Raw genomic sequence first — 18760 nt, 5'->3', positions numbered from 1 at the left:
AAAAAAGAAAAACTTGTACATACATATGAAATGTGTTTGACTTTAGAATATCAAGTAATCTAATTTCTTGATTGTATTAATTTTAATCTGCTAGGTTTGAAAAAGAAATAAAAGTGTTTATAAGATCATTCATTAATTCACCATATGATGTCATTAGAGTGTATATTGCCTATACATTGTTAACAGAAAAATAGGACCTTTAAGAGAGTAGCAGAGGAAATTAAATGAAAGTGTAAATGAAAGGAAGAAGGGTAAAAGAAGGGAGACGGGAATATATATATATATATATTATATATAAATATAGAGAGAGAGAGAGAGAGAGAGAGAGAGAGAATGGGTGTGGCACAACACTGGTATGGAATAAAATGCCATGTGACACATGAATACGTAATTTCGTATCAGCAGCAACAGTAAACTGCAGTGCGTCCCAGAAAAAAACAAAACCGAGAACTATCGATTTGTTATCATAACTTAATCATAAATATAAGTAATACATTATACATATTTTTAAAGCTTAGATCCTCTTCTTTCATTTGATGCAACTCATATGATGCAAATTTCACGCATGAGAGATTGAAAACAATTTGGAGAAAGGGTACCAAAAAGTCATTTTGGGGGACGGTATCTGAATTTCATGAAGAAAATCGCATTTCCAAAAAGTTTACGTTTCTGCCCTTGCATATGACACCTCAATCAGGAAAAATAAGCCAGGAATAACAAAGATATGTTTAATCACGGAAGAGGTTTACGGTACACCATGTGTAAAGTCCTCGAGGGACTGAGGAAAGTGGATAGAAAATAGAAGTGAGATGGAAAGGCGAGAAAGTGGAGGTTGGAAGGAAGAGTATCTTTCGGAAGTGAGTATAGTCCTGAAAAGGACTGTAAACCAGAAAGTTGTAGGAGGGATGAGAGGTTTGAGTAGAAGACTGGATTGAGTTGGAGAGTTGAGTAGGCGAGTAGAGTTGCAGAGCAGGAGCAGGAGAGTAGACTCGACGTTTCGGACAGGTTGACTGTCCGTCTTCAGGAGTCTACTCTCCTGCTCCTGCTCTGCAACTCTACTCGCCTACTCAACTCTCCAACTCAATCCAGTCTTCTACTCAAACCTCTCATCCCTCCTACAACTTTCTGGTTTACAGTCCTTTTCAGGACTATACTCACTTCCGAAAGATACTCTTCCTTCCAACCTCCACTTTCTCGCCTTTCCATCTCACTTCTATTTTCTATCCACTTTCCTCAGTCCCTCGAGGACTTTACACACGGTGTACCGTAAACCTCTTCCGTGATTATTCATACCACCATGCAAACCTTCAAACATCATCCAAAGATATGTTTGTTTAAATTTATGTTTGCATTTCCATAATTTTATTAAACGAATTCGTTTTCATTGGCTGTCTACCCTAACAAAAGAGAAGACGAAATACTGCATGCATGGCTGATCGTCAACGAAACGAAGTTTGATGTTTATTTCTACGGCAGGCAGCCAGTGAAAACGAATTCGTTTGATAAAATTATGGAAATGCAAGCATTACATTAAACAAACAGAACTTTGTTATTCCTGGCTCATACTTCCTGATTGAGATGTCTTATGAAAGGGCAGAAAATGAACCTTTTGGAAATGTGATTTTTCTCTTTGAAAATTCAGATACCGTCCGCCAAATGACTGTTTGGTACCCTTTCTCCAAATTGTTTTAATCACTCATACGTGAAATGTGCATTATATGAGTTGCATCGAATGAAAGAGGAGAATCTAAGCTTTGCAAATATGTGTCATTTATTAATTATAATTGTGATTAAGTTATGATGAAACATCAATAACTCTCGGTTTCTTTTTTCTTCTTCTGGGACGCACTGTATAAGGATAAACTGATATAAAGTCGACATGTAATAGAATATCAACTCAACATCATGGTCTAGGGAGTTTAAGTAATATATACATTTCCCAGCTTGGCTTACTGTTGACATCATTACCCCTCGAACTGCATTCATTTGTCAATGAATCTAAAATCTAAATTGCTTTAATTACATTCAACAAATATGATTGATACTTTTAAAAAAATTGATAAAAATCTGTTATAATATGATAATGCATTTGTAATAAACGAGAAAGATTTCATTTTGGAAAGAGATTATAGACTGACGATCAGGCAGAAATGCTTGCTCATCTCAGCTTATCAATCAGCCTAAAATCCAAACTGTGCAATTGAACAGTTGGGCATAATATGATCAGCTGTCTGCAAGAACGCAGTTACTGCCATTGAAAATATAATGATGTAATGTCCTTCTTGCCGGCAGGCAACGATACACAGTGTGAGTTCGATGTGTTTAAACGAACAGCTGGAGAGGAATTATAACCTTCGATAGCACAACCCCTGTTTATAGGTGAAAGTAAATCAATTCTACTTTTGTCACCCGATACACACACTGCTGTCACTCCACATCATTTAACACTTGTGTTCCGATATATACGATGCATTAACTAGCATTGGTTAGTAGAAAAATACTCCCGAGGGGCGATGTTGTTATGTCTGATATTTTTACCATCCTGACCTTGTAATATGCAGTCTAAATAAAATATAGAACACGTTCTTGAACTTGAACTTGAACTTGGTAATTAGTTATGAAATACAGTTTCAAATAATGTAATGTAAGAAATAAGGTCAAAGGTTCATAGCGTATCGAAGCAGGGTTTAGTGCAATTGCAAGGAAACATATTTATATTCCTATTCATGCGCATATCTTTATCAATATGCATATTCATATTCGAATTCATATCTATATAATAAGATCTTTTCAAAGGACACGGGGATCGACAGTCCAGTGATATATCCACTCGACCACGACACCTCTACCATTACTGTAATTGTCTATGATTGTGACTATTTCTTTTTGTCAACTGATCTGAAAACTTTTACCAGTGATACACGAATATCCCAATGGATAATAAATGCTTAATTTTAATCGCATGTCTCCTTGTCGTCCGAGATCTACATTTTTCTAGAATTTACTTGCGCTGTTTTTTTCCAATTCTCTGTTATATAATATCCTAATTCCAAGAAGGGCATTACATATTTTGTAATTTGGCTCATAACCTTTTGATTCACAGTCCCTAACAATACACACCACATGCACGAGTAGAAAGGCCATTGCTTTCTGCACACACTGTGTCCATTTTTGTTTCATGACCATAATGAATTTGATGCCAGGAATATTAAAAACGAATATAAGCTTTATAATCGTTAAATTGAAAATACATTGAGAAATTCAAAACCATATTTTCCGAATCGAAATTGGCCACTTGTTCAAGTTTTTTAGTTATCCATGTATACTGTTTTCAGAGACATTTATATTTCAATCGAACAATATAGCAATAAAAGAAAGATATTACAAATTTGAGGAATAACGTGTGATCAATTTAGCCCTTAAAGGGGATGTAGCATGGAAAATACTGGCTAAAGCCATCTACGACCTTTTTTGGGACAACTGCACGTAAACGAATGAACTTGATTAACGGTCAGCGCACTCTAGCGTTCGCGAAACAGACCGAAGTTCGCCTCACGCTTCGGTTTCGCGTATGTTGCACGCACGTGAATACTGCGGTCGCATCGTCCGTAGTCGTATTATACCCGATTGGCCCCGAGTCAGGCCACGGAAAAGACACGTAGTCTCTTCATGCTACATCCCCTTTAACGAATCTAGGCTTGGCAGGATTATGATACAATGCAACATGCCAGCATTCAAAAGAAACACAGTGTGTGATTCATATATACACTGATATTAATAGCCTTTGATAGTTCCCACGATCTGTGCACGTCTGGAAAGCTCAATTCGATCGCTTAAAAAAATGAAAACAACAATCAATATTATCTGTCGCAGACAAAAATATAACATGCTGTAAACTAGCTGTTCTCTGAGGTGTAATAATTAAGTCTCATTTACGACCAGTTAATCTATGCCCAAACCATGTTCATATTATGTATGAGAGTTTAGGGGCCATTCCGAGAGGCAGACAGCCCCCGAGACCGACAATTCAGGAAAGTCCGTGTGGCCGACTGCGCATGAGAATTAAAAAAAAAAAAAAATACACAATAACTATAGAAAAACAGGAAGTATCAACAAGTCTACGAGACCGATGGTCTATGGGACCGACGTCCCACGCTTCCGACTGTCAGTAAAGGTTACACAAGGATAGATAGAAAAATGTCGGTCTCTTGTGCATCTGGTCGTGTGAATCTAAAAACTGTCTAGAAGTCTAAAGAGTAATAACTAATACAAATTCATGTATTACCTCTTACCTCTATACAGATAATCAACCAGCACGGCTGGACATACCAAACCCAGTGGGCAGTTGTAGATTAGTTTGGTCACATCAAACCAAGATGCTTACTTTCACATTGACTTTCGCTGTGTTAGTTGCCATGGCAACAGCTCAAACCACCACGCCTAATACCCCAACGGAGGAAATGCCAATGGAAGAGTGGTATCCCTTCAAGAATCCAGGAGAGATCCTTCCAGAAGGAGCGTTGACAGTGCCTTACATTCTGGACATCGTAGGTGGGTTGTGGATGCAATATCGCCTGATAGACTCATACACATACCTCTGCTCCGAGGTGCTTCCAGAGCTGTCCCAGAAGATCCCAGAGATTGGGAATATGAGCGACACCTGGACACCAGTTTGCGAGGAGGTTATCTCTGCAAGGAATGACGACGAGGGGTTCAATGCCACCGAATTCTGCAACGCTCTTGTTGCTTTGGGGAGTGACGTGTTTCCAGCCCAACCGAACATGACTGATCCTGGAGAGATGCCAGCCATGACTGGGACGGACATGATGGAAATGCCTGCAGGAGACGAAATGCCGACGCCCGGCCCCGATGGGACACTTGAGTTACCTGTAGATCTATCTAGTTTGTTATCACCCTTGCTTGGTTCCCTAGGAAACGTCGCCAATGATCTCTATGGCATCGACATCATGGATCCACTCACCATATGTCCTCAAGCTCATCTCTTCCTGGAACCATCTCTGCCAAAACTAATCTACGATTTCGGGACCGAGTTCCTGAATACCTTATTGACCACAACGGCTCCTGATTGTGATAAACTGAATGAATTTCTTGAAGGTTTAGGGATCGATTCCACCTCGGAGCTATATCCGATTATGCAGGAAGTTGAAGCGCTCGTTTACAAAGCCATGGGATTCGAAAGTAGGGAGGATCTCTGCGAAAATGTCACCGAAGCTTTGAATGACATGAGTAAGTGAATTTATCATATCTGTATCAGCAGTAGTAACAGTAGTAGCGATGGTGGTGGTGATGTTAGGAGTAGTAGTAGTAGTAGTAGTAGTAGTAGTAGTGGTAGCAAAGAGGAGGAGGATGAGGAGGAGGAGGAAGGAGGAGGAAGAGGCCTAGAACTAGTAAAAATAGAAGTAGGATATCGAGTTAAAATAGTAATCACATTGAAATTGAAAATTTGTGAAAGTATATCTGTATACCCGGCCTGCAGCAGGGCTTACAGAGCATCCACGTGACCGAGCACCAATGAGACCGAAAGTTCGAAAATAAGTACTCCTCTGAAAATCAATTAGACCAAAACATTGTAAGGCTAAGGTGAATTTAGGTCTTAAAGCCTCACTGTACTACTTGTAGCTACTTGCTACCTCTATATAGGAAACAATGCCTAAGCGGTGCCTGTTGGTCCCCCATGATCTTCTTTTTCTTATGTTAATTGAGAGCTGAGTTGATGAGATAACCACCTGTCAGTGACCACGCTAATCCCTCTTATCCCTCCTGGCCACAATAGTGCAGAGGAGCTTTAAGGTCCTTCGTTCGGTTCGTTCCCGAGAATTGTTGGCTATCTTTGTGGTCTCAAATTTGTTCGACGTATCATTGACAATATCATCACATTTCTCTTGTGTGAAGACGTCCTCGTTCTATCCTGATCTTTCTCTTGATCAGTACATGTTGGAAGACAAAAGAAAATAAATTAATTAAAACAAACAAAATAATTAAATATATGTACTGCTCTGTTGTGTGTGGATGTGTTGGTGCGTGTTTGTGTTTGTGTGGGTGTGGGTGTGTTTAATTGGGTAATAAAGACGTGTACCAATCACAATTGATTATTTACGTCCACGGACCGACTTTCAATACCACAATCCGAAAGACGTGGCTCAGTCTCGAATCGGGGTCCGCCTGAGTGGCCCGAATTCACAAAGGAGGTTTGTCGACAAACCTTGGTTTTCGTGCGTGATATGACGCGTTTCGACGCGTTTTTACAAACCAGGTTTGTAAAAAAAACGCGACAAAACGCGTCATATGACGTACATAAACCTCGGTTTGTCGACACACCTCCTTTGTGAATTCGAGCCAGTCAGTTTGTAGACTAAGACAGAGAGCTGACCAGACATTATCGCAAAGCCAACTCACATCTCCTTGAGTCCCTATCAAGTTGCAGTGGCCTTGTTTTCTGTTCCATTGATATTTTCTTCTTTATTGTAACGCATACTTGTAACACTTGAACATTTTGTTATTGCACTATTTCAGCAACTAAAGACCTGGCAAAGAAGGTACTCAACCATCTCTTCCTAATCGTAACCAACGAGGATACGTGTGGAACCATAGCCCATGACGCCATCAACATCATCAATGACGTCATAATGATGATGACTCCGATGGACAACTCTACTGAATTCCAATTCACCATAACTGATGACGTAATCTACCAGTATACCGGGTTTATGAGCATTGAGGATGCATGCGAGGCCATCGATGTAGCTTTCTCAGGTGAAAATACATTTCGCCCCCCCCCCCCCAGGCCTCTTCTCAAGCAAAATCAAAATGACAATTGGAAAAACTTCGCTAAATAAATATTTCCACATATTTCCAAGGTATCATAATGCCTGTGGATATTACAGGTTGTTTACGAAATGTCTCAATTATTATCGTAAATTATCGTAAAATCATAAGAATGCGAAAATGTAAGGCCTTTACAAGGCTCTCAAATTTGCTCCCAAGACATAGAATTAATACAAATTCTTGTAAATTCTGGATTTTGCACCCTGTCACCAAAGTCGTATTCTGCTCACTCAAGCAATACAAATTATTAGTTTTTGTGTGTGTTTATGATGCATTCTCTAGGTCGAGAAAAGCCAGTACATCTTTGAATTGTTTGGATGGAAATTAGACAGTGAATAGCTTTACCACCTTCCGTTTCCCCCGGGCAAGGGGAGAGGAGAGAAGGGGGATACAAACCCAAGCATTCATTCAACCGGCCTTCGTATTGACTCTATTGAGTATCTCGTTTATCTATAATCATTCATCTTTTATCGGCAATTGTAAAAAAAAAAAAAAAAGAGACATCACCGTTTAATGTCAACAGTCTGATACAGATACTGATATAACGGTGTTATTCTTAAGGTCAAATAATACTGGATGATTTTTACCAAGAGATGGCGCCAGAGCATATAATATAGCAATGGTATATTTAAGAAAGGTGCAGTCCCCTTTGATATGTCCCCAAAATCTGGCAGCAAGGGTAAAGGGAAAGAATAAAAGAAGGAAATATAGAAATATATAATGATTTAATAAAGACAGACATAAAAGAAGGATGAGAAGATTAAAAATAAGAAGAAGAAGAGGAAGAAGAAGAAGAAGGAGAAGAAGAAGAAGAAAAAGAAGGAGAAGAACAAGAAGAAGAAGAACAAGAAGAAAAAGAAGGAGAGGAAGAAAAAATTGAGGGTTCATGGTAAAACAAAGGGGACCGTAGCTTTAACTTCCGTACCGACCATAGTCTTTTTCGTAATCCTTTCTTTGCAGGGTGTCACACGAAAGGTTTCGACCGAGATGCTTGTAACATCTGCACCATGTCAACGTCTGATGGCGTCCCATCATTCCTCTCGTCCAATCACATCGACTGTAACATGAAGTGCCCCTTAGGTAAGATACTACGATACATACTCATACTCACAGACAGTTGCCCGAATTCAAAAAAGGGGTTTTCGACAAACCTATGTTTACGTGCGTCACATAACGCGTTTCGATGCGTTTCAGACCAAAGTTTAGGTTTGTGTGCGTCATATGACGCGTTTCGACGCGTTTTTACAAACCTTGTGAATTCGGGCCTGGAAGAGTGTAAAGCTCATGTCGAGGACAAAACAAAACGAAATTTGGTTGTGGTAACATTCCATACCCATCTGTGATATTAATTAATCATTTTATTCATTCATTTTTTTCAATTACAAACAAAAATCAAAAGCAAGCGAATGTAAATTTCAATAATTTAAATACGAAAGTCATTCCTGAAACATTTCTTTCTATTATTTATTAAACTACAAATGAATAAAATATGTCTTCTTGGAACTTTTATGTTCTATATCATGTAGTTGTTGTTTGTATTCCTTTTTCTTCTCTTGCTTGCTTGTTGTTGCTGTTATTTCTTCTTCTTGAGGAGGCGCGATTGCTCAATGGTGGAGCAGTGGTCTCGTAACCGGAAGGTACCGAGGTCGAAACCAAGTCGATACGTTCTTGCCCTTAGGATGAGGCACTACTCATCATCACCAAGTCCTCCAGAGAGGACTTAAAGCCGTCGGTCCCCTACTTGCTTAATCCCAAGTATATACATGCTTTCTTAGCAGTCTGGTTAAACATCATCAAACATCAATTGTATGTTAACACCATCATCATCGTGATCATCATAAACATCGTTTACTTCTTCTTCTTCTTCTTTTGCTTGCCTTTTGTTGTTGATATTTCTTCTTCTGCTTCTTCATCATCGTCTCGTCTTTGTTGCAGTTGTTCTTCTTGTCTTTTTAATCTTCTTCGTCTTATTCGTCTTCTTCTTCCCTATCGTTGCTGTCAGTTGCTATTGCTACATGTATCATTGATTATTACGAAATATGTTATTTCTGCTCATTCCCCCTATTAGATATGGACTACGGAGCGATGGAAAATGAGTGTGGTTATTGTGTACTTGGTGGTACTGGCTTAGATATCACTGAAGGATTAAATACATGCGGTGGATGTGGAGAGGATACGTCATGTATAGGTTGTGATGGAGAACCTAATAGGTATGTTTATGTACAGTTAAACAACTGAAATATTCATATCTCTTCTAAATTTGATGTTTTTTATTTTTTCGTAACCCAATAATGAAATAGATTGGTTGAATTAGGACCTTTGTTGAATACTTGTACATGAAACGTACCAAGGACATGGCCGCTAGACCACCTCACATCTCCCTGTAGATATCACTACTCGATAAGGCCTAAACAAAATATACGTATTGCCCTTTATTAACTGCCAGCACCTGAGTCGGTGGGTCAATTCTTTTCTTTTTTCCTGTTTTGTTGTTGTTGTTGCTTTTTTCCCTCTTTGGTCTGTTATTTTTCAGTTTTGAATGCTTTAATATGTTTGTTTTTTTATTCATTAAACATTTTTTCTCAAAAAAACGGTAACAAAAAAAGTTTAATAAAAAGCCGACCGTAAATTTCAGGATTTTGGGGTCGACTGCAAAGGGCAATACAACACTTTTTTGTTAAGCCTAACACTAGTAGATAGCAATAGTATAGTTATAAATATTACTATACGATTTAGCTTTTGCATTTATTTTTTAATATCGGTCCAAAGATGATGCGAAGCAAGAATATATAAATGCCGACTGTAGTAAGAAGTTTCTTTGAAACTGATCCCATGGTTATGCTTATGTTTATGATCTTAGGATTTTTGTTCTCACAATCAAATATTTGCACCCATACACTCTTGCACCTCGTTTTCTAATACCTTACCAATACCCTAATATACCGAATATTTCAGTTATTAAGAATACCGCTGAAGGCTGAACACTATTTAACTTTTGCAATTAGCTTTTTCTAGAAGAGGGACTTTGTTTGACAGTAATTTTGAATAAACAATTCTATTCTATTTCAATACCAGTGGTATAACCCTTGACAACTGTGATACCTGTGGCGGAAACCATACTGACTGTATGAAAATAGTTGGTGTCGACCCAAAAGCTATTCCTGAAAGCACGGACTACAAGGTACGACAAGATTTATTACATACCTCTCTTTAGAAAACTAGCCATCTGATTGGTCGAAATTGGAGACATGACTTTAGCCGTCATTATATCTATACTATTACATTCAGACACTTAGGCTAATGCAATTGTATGTTAGTTAGAAATCTCTTCTAAACTGGAGTGTCCAAACACGTTTTATATTCTTCTCGTAAGAAATACAGTCAATATGCAATCAATTTATGTAACATATATGGCGATTCCCCCAAAGCACGAGGCTTGCGATCGATTCCCCATAAAATGTTCAAACTTTATGTCACGATGACCTATTCACTCTATACAATTATACCTTGTTGATTCTCAATAAAGTCGAACCCAAAATAGTATGCGATGGATATCAATTACTGAAGGGCATTTATATTAAAGTCAACCATGATATTAAGTTGTTATGTTGAGAAGTTTAAGCAAATGAGAGGAACAGGTCAGTGAAACTTTGAGCAATTCCGATTAGACATTTTAAAAAGTTATGAATTTTTTAAGTTGGGATCAATCAAACACAAGTTGGCAACTCAACAGCAGCAACAAAAACAACAACGACAACAACAATGACCAAAACATACATAATTAAACTACACTACATTAATATATATATATATATTTTTTTTTTAAACAGCAGCAGCAGCAAACAAAACCTGACTTGACATGCCATTCGCGTATACGTACAATACGGTACTATGATTACAGTATTGATCCATCTAAAACCTCGGCTCATATTCATTAAACCAGTTTACTGAGCCTGGTTGTCAATTGACTACCTACATATCAAGTGCCCAGACATGTTGGTTATCAGGACAGTTGATTCCAAACAATAATTTCAAAAGAATACAAGCATTATTTCAAGATTTTTGTTGAAAGACTTATGTTATTACTTAACAATCAGCTTAAGATTTCATAAACACATTTCGTAAATACTATCTGCGCATGGGCAGATAAAGGTCATTTGTGATAAAAATTGTAAAACCCACCAAGATGAATACGTGCTCATGTTATGTAATCATAATTCATGTGGGCACTTACGGTACATTCTATGATACAAGAGGGCAAACAAAAGCTTTTCATGCAGCACATACATGACTTTGGCATTGATTATTCTGAAATACAAAAAGTGGGTAAAAGATATGTGGATATTTGGGGTCATCGACCCATGGTCTATTAACAAATGTCTCTCATCTGCGCAGGTCACGGTGCACGGAGCAGGATTTCATGAGGAACCTACACCCGTTTGTATATTCGTACGACTATCAGACTCTGCGGAGTTTGATAGCACTATGGAGGTCGTAAGTCCATCAATGGGATATTGCGTGGCTAACCTGGAGATTGGTAAATAATAGAATAATAATAATAATATTTTGCTTTTAATACATAGCGCTTAATACAATGTCTCTAAGCGCTTTACAAATATATTTTTTACCCCGGTCATTGGATTCAGTGCTTGCCCGCAGACACTGTGTGCACAATCTCCACTCCCTGTGGAGCATTCAAGTCAGGTACCCATTTAACACATGGGTGGAGACTAGCAAGTGAATGATGATGATGGTATCTATGTAAATGATAACAACATCACAATCAACAATATTCATATTAATAATGACAATAACAATAGTGATAATCATACTTCATAATAATTCCTTGAATGCATTGAGCGCTACCTTGCCGGATCTGGAGCTAAAGCCGGGGTAATAATATCCAAAGTCCTTGAAAATGTATAGAGACGTTTTATCATAATTATGCGCTATACAAGCACGGTATATTATTACTAATTCTACAACTATTATTACTACTCCTACTACTACTTCTGCTTCTACTACTACTACTACTACTGCTACTTCTTCTGCTATTACTGCTACTGCTACTAATACTACTACTACTACTCCTCCTGCTACTACAATTACTACTCCTACTACTTCTTCTACTACTAATATTACTACGACTACTACCAATTGCTACTACTACTACTACTACTACTACTGCTACTAGTGACATCTGTATGCAAAGTAACTGATGTGCATTTGGTTTTAATCGTTGTTTACTTCAGGATTTAAGAATAATAGAGGATTTTTACATTTAAATAATTGTCTAATTTGGGATTGCTTTACGTGGTCAATGAAAGAATGCAGGGATACTGTTTAATAAGGAATAAGCGAGTTCGTAAATAGCTCTGGACCGCATGACCCCAAAATACCCATAGATCTCAGACACGATGGATACTTCCCACCTGTGCATTTTAGAATAATCACTGCCAAAGTGATGGAGGTGCTTCATGAATACCTTTAGTTTGCCTCTTGAGAAGAATACTTCCACCTGTGTATCAGATAAATGTACTGTTGGTGCATAAATGAATACTGATTACATAACTTTCATGAGCACGATCCGAGTATTCGTCTCAATGGTTTTCCAATTTGGGTCCGAATGACCTTCATCTGCCCATGCGCAAATCCTAATTACGAACTCGGTTATTCAGATTACTTCCGAGAAGGAGGAACCTTATGATGCATGAATTTGGGTAGAAAATCTACTATCGAATATGAAATGAATTACAACTTACTTTTTTACCTGTATATACTATGTATATATTAATACAATTGTTGTGATTTTATTTCTTTATTCAAGGGGAATATGACGTTCACGTGGTGTTCGATACTACACGAGTTGAAGCATCAATTATTCGCGTTTACACGCGTAAGTATGACATTACCAATCAACATTCAACGTAGAGGTGTCGTAGCTAGTGGACTGCCAATGGATTTATTGATATTTCATTTATAACGCGATGTAATCCACGTTTCAAACATTATTTTTAGTTATGTCGGGTAAGCCTTTATAATCTTGTTAGTTGTCAAGATAATTTTGGTTAAAAATATATGCATACAATTATTGAACAGGGCCCTATCTTACAAAGAGTTGCGATTGATCCAAATCAATCGCAAGTCCTCTGATCAATCGCAAGTATGCAGTTCCCTATCTCTCATGAACACAGTTGCGATTAATATAAATTGCAAATAAGTTGCAATTAATATAAACTATTTTTAAGACAGGGCCCAGGTCTATTATGAATCTATTCCCATATGTTTTCATTATGTCTTTACAGCTATCACAATCGACATATCCGAAGATGTTTTCATGCTCGACTCGACATCAACAGACGTACACCTCAGCTTCACAGCTAACGGCTCGGATTTTACTCAAGCCATTGCTATACAAATCATACCGTTTCTCCTTTTTCTTGACGGTAATAATAATAATAATAATAATAGCTCACATCGCAGTACATATTATTATCCCGGTCATCGGATTCAGGCTTAGCCGCAACACAGTGTATGTACATTTTCCATTCCCTGGGGAGCATTCCAGCAAGTCACCATTTTACAAGCGCCGCTTGCTAATCCAACCATATTAGCTTTCGCATAACTATCCGGTACCCATTTAATAACACCTGAGTGGAGAGTGGCAAATGTAGATCAATGTCTTGCCGCGGTGGGACTTGAACCACGGACCTTGTGATCCACAGTCCGATGACATATCCACTCGACCACGATATTATTGTTTAGAGAATTCATAGGTGGTACCTCAAATCAAAAATTCTTTCGAAAAATCAAGCAAAGGTAATTTCCTAAGCTTTGTCCATCACCTATCGAAAAGTGCGAACATGGCAATGACCTAATGCGTTATCCGAGCATGATTTCATCAGTGACAAATGACAATTTGTGTTATAAGCTACTGAAATCCTTGCTTGTGATTGGTTATCAGCAGATTTATCACTGATTTGTGGTATTTGTCATTTAAAAAAGGCTTTGTGAACCCCCCCCCCCCCCAGAAGTATGACAAAAATTGAAAACATATCTATTTACAACTTTGTATTAAAGATCTCAATTATGAACCCAGTGCTCTATATATTTTCACTCCCTCTGTATTCTGTTCTGTAAAGCGCACAGAAACATGCAATTATGCATTATGCAATCTTCAATGAATATATTTATGCATTTTCTAGCTTATAAAGAATGTTCCTAGTGATTTTGTGTTTTACACAAACCCATCTTGTAATAATATTGATAAATCAAATGAAATATGAATATTCGGAATATTAATATCATCATAAACAGTTTTCCTAATCCAAATCAATCCACTTTTGCAGATTATAAATACCAGCCTTTCATACCGGGATTTTTTTCGGCCATTGGCTCTTCTATGGGCTTTTCCATCCAAACGCCATCCGAGTCGCGTCAAGTCATAGTCTCCCCTGGATTCAATCTAATCGATCCACTACCAACCATGGATGGCGGACCTTTCGTGTTAACCTTCTATGATCCACCGCCTCAACTTGACATGGCTAATCTTTCTTTTAAATCAATAGGTAAGATTTGAAGATGAGCCTGGGGGGCGTTTCATGAAACAATTAGTCGGTGGTTTTCTCCGACTAATATCATTTTCACCGACAATTCTATTGTCACTGACTATTTTCCAGGCCTCTGATTGGTCAAATTTAGTCAGCGCTGACAGTTACCGGCGGACAAATGTTGATGAAACACTCCCCCGGTTTCGGCTATCGGTGTGGGGGAGGGGGCACTCGTTTTATTAGGGGAGGGCATGCATCATACCTTTTGATACTTTTAGAAAGATGTAAACGTGAGAAATCAAGGTGTTTATGATACTTGTGATAGATTTTTCCTAATTGTGAAAGTTTTATACAGAAATCCTGTTAAAATTCTGCTATATTCCACCAGAGGCATAATGTGGGGCAATGGCCACATGTGGGAGGGGCACAACTTTTATTTTCTCTCTCTCTTTGACTTAAGTTTTTTTTTTGAGGGTTTGCAAATCCCTGATAGGGCCTGATAACCTTCAATGACACCCTTTTATCTCCATAAAGCAGGATACGCGATCATAAAATTAAAGCTTGAACAGGAACGAGGAGAAAAACGCCCGGGACAAACGTCTAATAAAATCATTTGTATTATTTATTTGAAGGAAACGTTCTCGTTCTTGAGTTTCCTACTCCGGTCGCCATCATGGATGACGTCCTTCCTGATTGTGATGCAATCTTCGTAGCAACGGTGGAAGGTGGAATGGATGGGGGAGATGGAGAGGATTCACCTGCGAGTAGGAACCTGCTAGGGATAGGGAGCCAATGTACGTTGACCAGAAACCGTAAAATACTCGAGATAATGCTTGGACAAGGAGACAATCTCATCATGCCAGGTGAACATTTATAGAAAGTGGGCAATACGGAGGGAATCCTCGTGGTGGTGGTTATTTTACCTGACTGCTAAGAAAGTATAATTGCTTGTTAGTAAGCAACCAAACGGCCGACGGCTTTAGGTCCTCTCCGAGGGACCTGGCAATGAGGATTAATGCCTTACCAAAGGGCACTAGCGCATCGATTTGGTTTCAAACCCGGGTCACCGTATTACGAGACCACTGCTCTACCGCCTGAGCTATCGCGCCTCCGTAAACTTCAGGCTTTAAACGCAACAGAATAGTTTTGATCATGTTGATTAGACTAATTGTGTACAGTAGGGAGATAAAGGAGAAGAATCAATTTAAGCTTGTAAAGAAAAACTGAAATAAACAAAAGCTGATTAAACATTTCATTCAATATAAAAACAAACGTATATGTTAAAAGAATCATATCATGGTAGAAAGACGCCTTTTTATGAAATTAGCTCATAAGCTTAAACATTAAGTGCTTGAATGTCAAGGATGTTTAATTCATGCACGCTAGAAAAATATGAGTGTAATAGTATAGGAAAATTCAGAAATAACAACATGAAATGTCAGAAATTCATGATAATCTATTTATCTTTCGCTGATCCAGGTGAGAAAATCGCCGTCCGTAATGGCACCATTTATGGCGCCGGTAAGTACCCTAGCGCAGCGAAAGAGACCAACATTACGGTATTAGAGGGGGATTCCCCTCCAGTGGGTGTGGTCCTACGTGGAGCAACAACAGTGAGCAGCTGCGGGGATGTGAGTTTATCTGCACGGGAGAGCACCGGAGGTGCTAGCAGGAGCTTTACCTACCTCTGGATGGTTTACCCAACAGATAATACGAATCTTACCGATGCATTAAGCGGTAAGCATTCTTATTTTTTTTTAAATAAATGTATCATTTCAATTATTACAACATTTCTGCTCAGCCTATATCAAAATGATAACGTTTTTGACTTTTTGAAAGGGTCCTTTGGTTACTTTAGATAGGCTTGAGATTGTCTTAGCTTTGTGTCATATGGTCTCTTGAATTCCCCAATAATGTTTTTTGCCCCTTATGTACAGTACTTTTTCTTTGAAAATTGTATAATTTTGTCCATCTAATGTTTTGCTTCCGAATCTGTAAAAATATTGTCAAATACAACCCTTGTGATGCGATGTAATTATTTCTATGAAAGTATCATGAATATAGTATAATGCATGATAATATATACTTAAACCTTTCTTATTATACCCAGAAATAACAACATCTGACCTGAATATCGATGGCGGCCTGCTGGTTGAGGACGTGGTCTATAAATTCACTGCCTTCGCGACTAACTTCTTAGGAGGAACAGGTGTAGGCTCTATTGATGTAGTCCGTACACCAGAAATGGTACCTGGTCTTAGCATCGTCCCTACCATTGATCCAAAGAGGGTAATGGTGTCAGAAAGGTACAACCACTAAATACAGGAGTGTCGTGGTCGAGTGGTTTAAGGCGCTTGACTGGAGATACGAAGGTCGAGGGTTCGAATCCCGACACGGCACTAATATCCTTTGGCAAGATATTAACCTGCACTACTCTCCACCCAGGTGTTAAATGGGTACCCGTTGCGACCGTCGTTGTTGGTCAAACATTTTTTGAGCGTCAAGTAACGCCTGGCTGGAATGCTCCCCAGGGAGTGGAGATTGTGCACACAGTGTGTGCGGGCGAGCACTGAATCCAATGACCGGCATAATAGAATATTTGTTAAGCGCTTAGGCTTTATAAAACCTAAATATTATTATTATTAAAGACACATTGCAGTCTGGGTTCTCATAGAGAATTCGACACCATTTGGGTGTTTACCCGGTTACAGGTGTGTTGTCAATCACAAGGATAAGCCTTTAGTGTTGCCTTTTGTAATACTTGCATTTTCTTCCAATAGTTTCATATTGAAATACCATTATCTTACAATTCCCTCATCCGAAGACTCTCTGAGAGACTATAGCAGGTATTTCTTGGTGGGATCACAAGTTTGCTATTTGCGAATACTTGCTCCTTGTACACCCAATAATGTTATTTCCACCACGACTGATGTCAACAAATTATGACATACTGCACACGGAGTCTGACTACAACCTGCCTTTAAAGGACTAAACTCTGAAGTGCTTTTTTAGAACAAGAACTAGAAGAGTCGACTGCAGTGAAAAGGCTTTGTCGACCGTAGCACACTTTCACTGGAACAAATTACCATTGGAGTTAAGAATTATAACATCATGAAAGACATTCATTCGCGTATTATTTTTGTGTTATTGTTATCATTGTTTTTATTATTATCATTATTAACATAAATCATATGAGAAAAGCTTTATCTGGAAATACATATTTTAATTATTTTAAGTTTGAAGATAATGGTCATTTTAGGAATTTAATACAAAATTTTATGGCTGTTTTTCTCAAGATGATAATAATAGCTCGTTCTTATATAGCGCTGTTCGGGACCGCAGGCCCTCTCAAAGCGCTTTACAAATATATAATATTACCCCGGTCATCGGATTCAGGCTAACCCGCACACAATGTATGCACATTCTCCACTCACTGGGGAGCATTCCGTTCAGGCGTCATTTTTACAAGCGCACACTTGCTAATCTAAGCATATTAGCTTTCGCATTCTACCGGGTACCCATTTAACATCTGGTTGGAGAGCAACAAACGTAGATCAATGTCTTGCCAAAGGACATTCGTGCCGCGGCGGGACTTTAAGATAGCACAGGTGACGAGCTATTTATTTCACTTTTTTTAGGCTAGTATATAGCGCTTTTCAAATTATAAAATTGTCAACAGCCAAATTTACATTTTTTGGCTTAGAATAGATGGTAAACATTGACTCCATTGTCATGCTTGTATTCGTTTAAACAAATTATTATTCTATCAGGGATATTGCTGATATATAAATCGGCTTTTACCATCCATAATAACGTCTATATTATTTGTGTTTATTTTTTATTTTTTTGATGAAGTTGTTCTCAAACTCCCCCTTCAACAGCTTCTATCTTCATGCCGAAGTTACGTTTTATTCTGACTGTGAGGGCGCTGAACCTACGGGGACAGAGTATGTGTGGACAGTGGACAATGGTGACGTCACTTTAGATGGAACCACACAGAATTCCAGGTCTCTCTATGTAACGGCTTTCTCACTCCCAGGTGAGAGTTATTTATGAATAAATATATATGTATAGAGAGAGAGAGAGAGAGAGAGAGGGAGAGAGAGAGAGAGATTAAAACACAGAATAATGATGACGTGACTTTAGTTGGAACCACACAGAATACACCAGTTTACGGTTACATCAGTGCGCATGCGCAGACATGGGCGCCATTTTAATTGGCGAGTAAACATAGCCAATGACCTAGAGGTCATTTGGTTTGTGCGTAAATTAAGATTGCGCCCATGCAAATTATGATGTGAGCGCACAGCGCAGCGCGCAGGCAGTGATGTTATCATAATTTGCATGGGCGCAATCTTAATTAC

At 38.4% G+C, this 18760-nt stretch overlaps 2 protein-coding genes across 2 annotated transcripts; both read left to right on the top strand.

Moving 5' to 3' along the window:
* The first annotated feature begins 4376 nt into the window (after nt 1-4376).
* LOC105439123 lies at nt 4377-8529 on the top strand. Its single transcript, XM_030988110.1, has 4 exons — nt 4377-5247; nt 6535-6789; nt 7807-7926; nt 8441-8529. The coding sequence occupies exons 1-4, from the start codon at nt 4377-4379 to the stop codon at nt 8527-8529; spliced, it is 1335 nt and encodes a 444-aa protein (XP_030843970.1).
* Nucleotides 8530-14332: 5803 nt separating this feature from the next.
* On the top strand, nt 14333-18452 carry LOC105437354. The gene is made up of 5 exons (XM_030988109.1): nt 14333-14414; nt 15029-15190; nt 15876-16133; nt 16507-16702; nt 18278-18452. The coding sequence occupies exons 1-5, from the start codon at nt 14333-14335 to the stop codon at nt 18450-18452; spliced, it is 873 nt and encodes a 290-aa protein (XP_030843969.1).
* Nucleotides 18453-18760: the final 308 nt, after the last annotated feature.

This window comes from Strongylocentrotus purpuratus, unplaced genomic scaffold (assembly GCF_000002235.5).
Source record: "Strongylocentrotus purpuratus isolate Spur 01 unplaced genomic scaffold, Spur_5.0 spur5_scaffold_17, whole genome shotgun sequence".
Classification (NCBI taxonomy): domain Eukaryota; kingdom Metazoa; phylum Echinodermata; class Echinoidea; order Camarodonta; family Strongylocentrotidae; genus Strongylocentrotus; species Strongylocentrotus purpuratus.
Note: the sequence above shows the minus strand (reverse complement) of the source record. Positions and strands in the feature narration are given on the sequence as shown.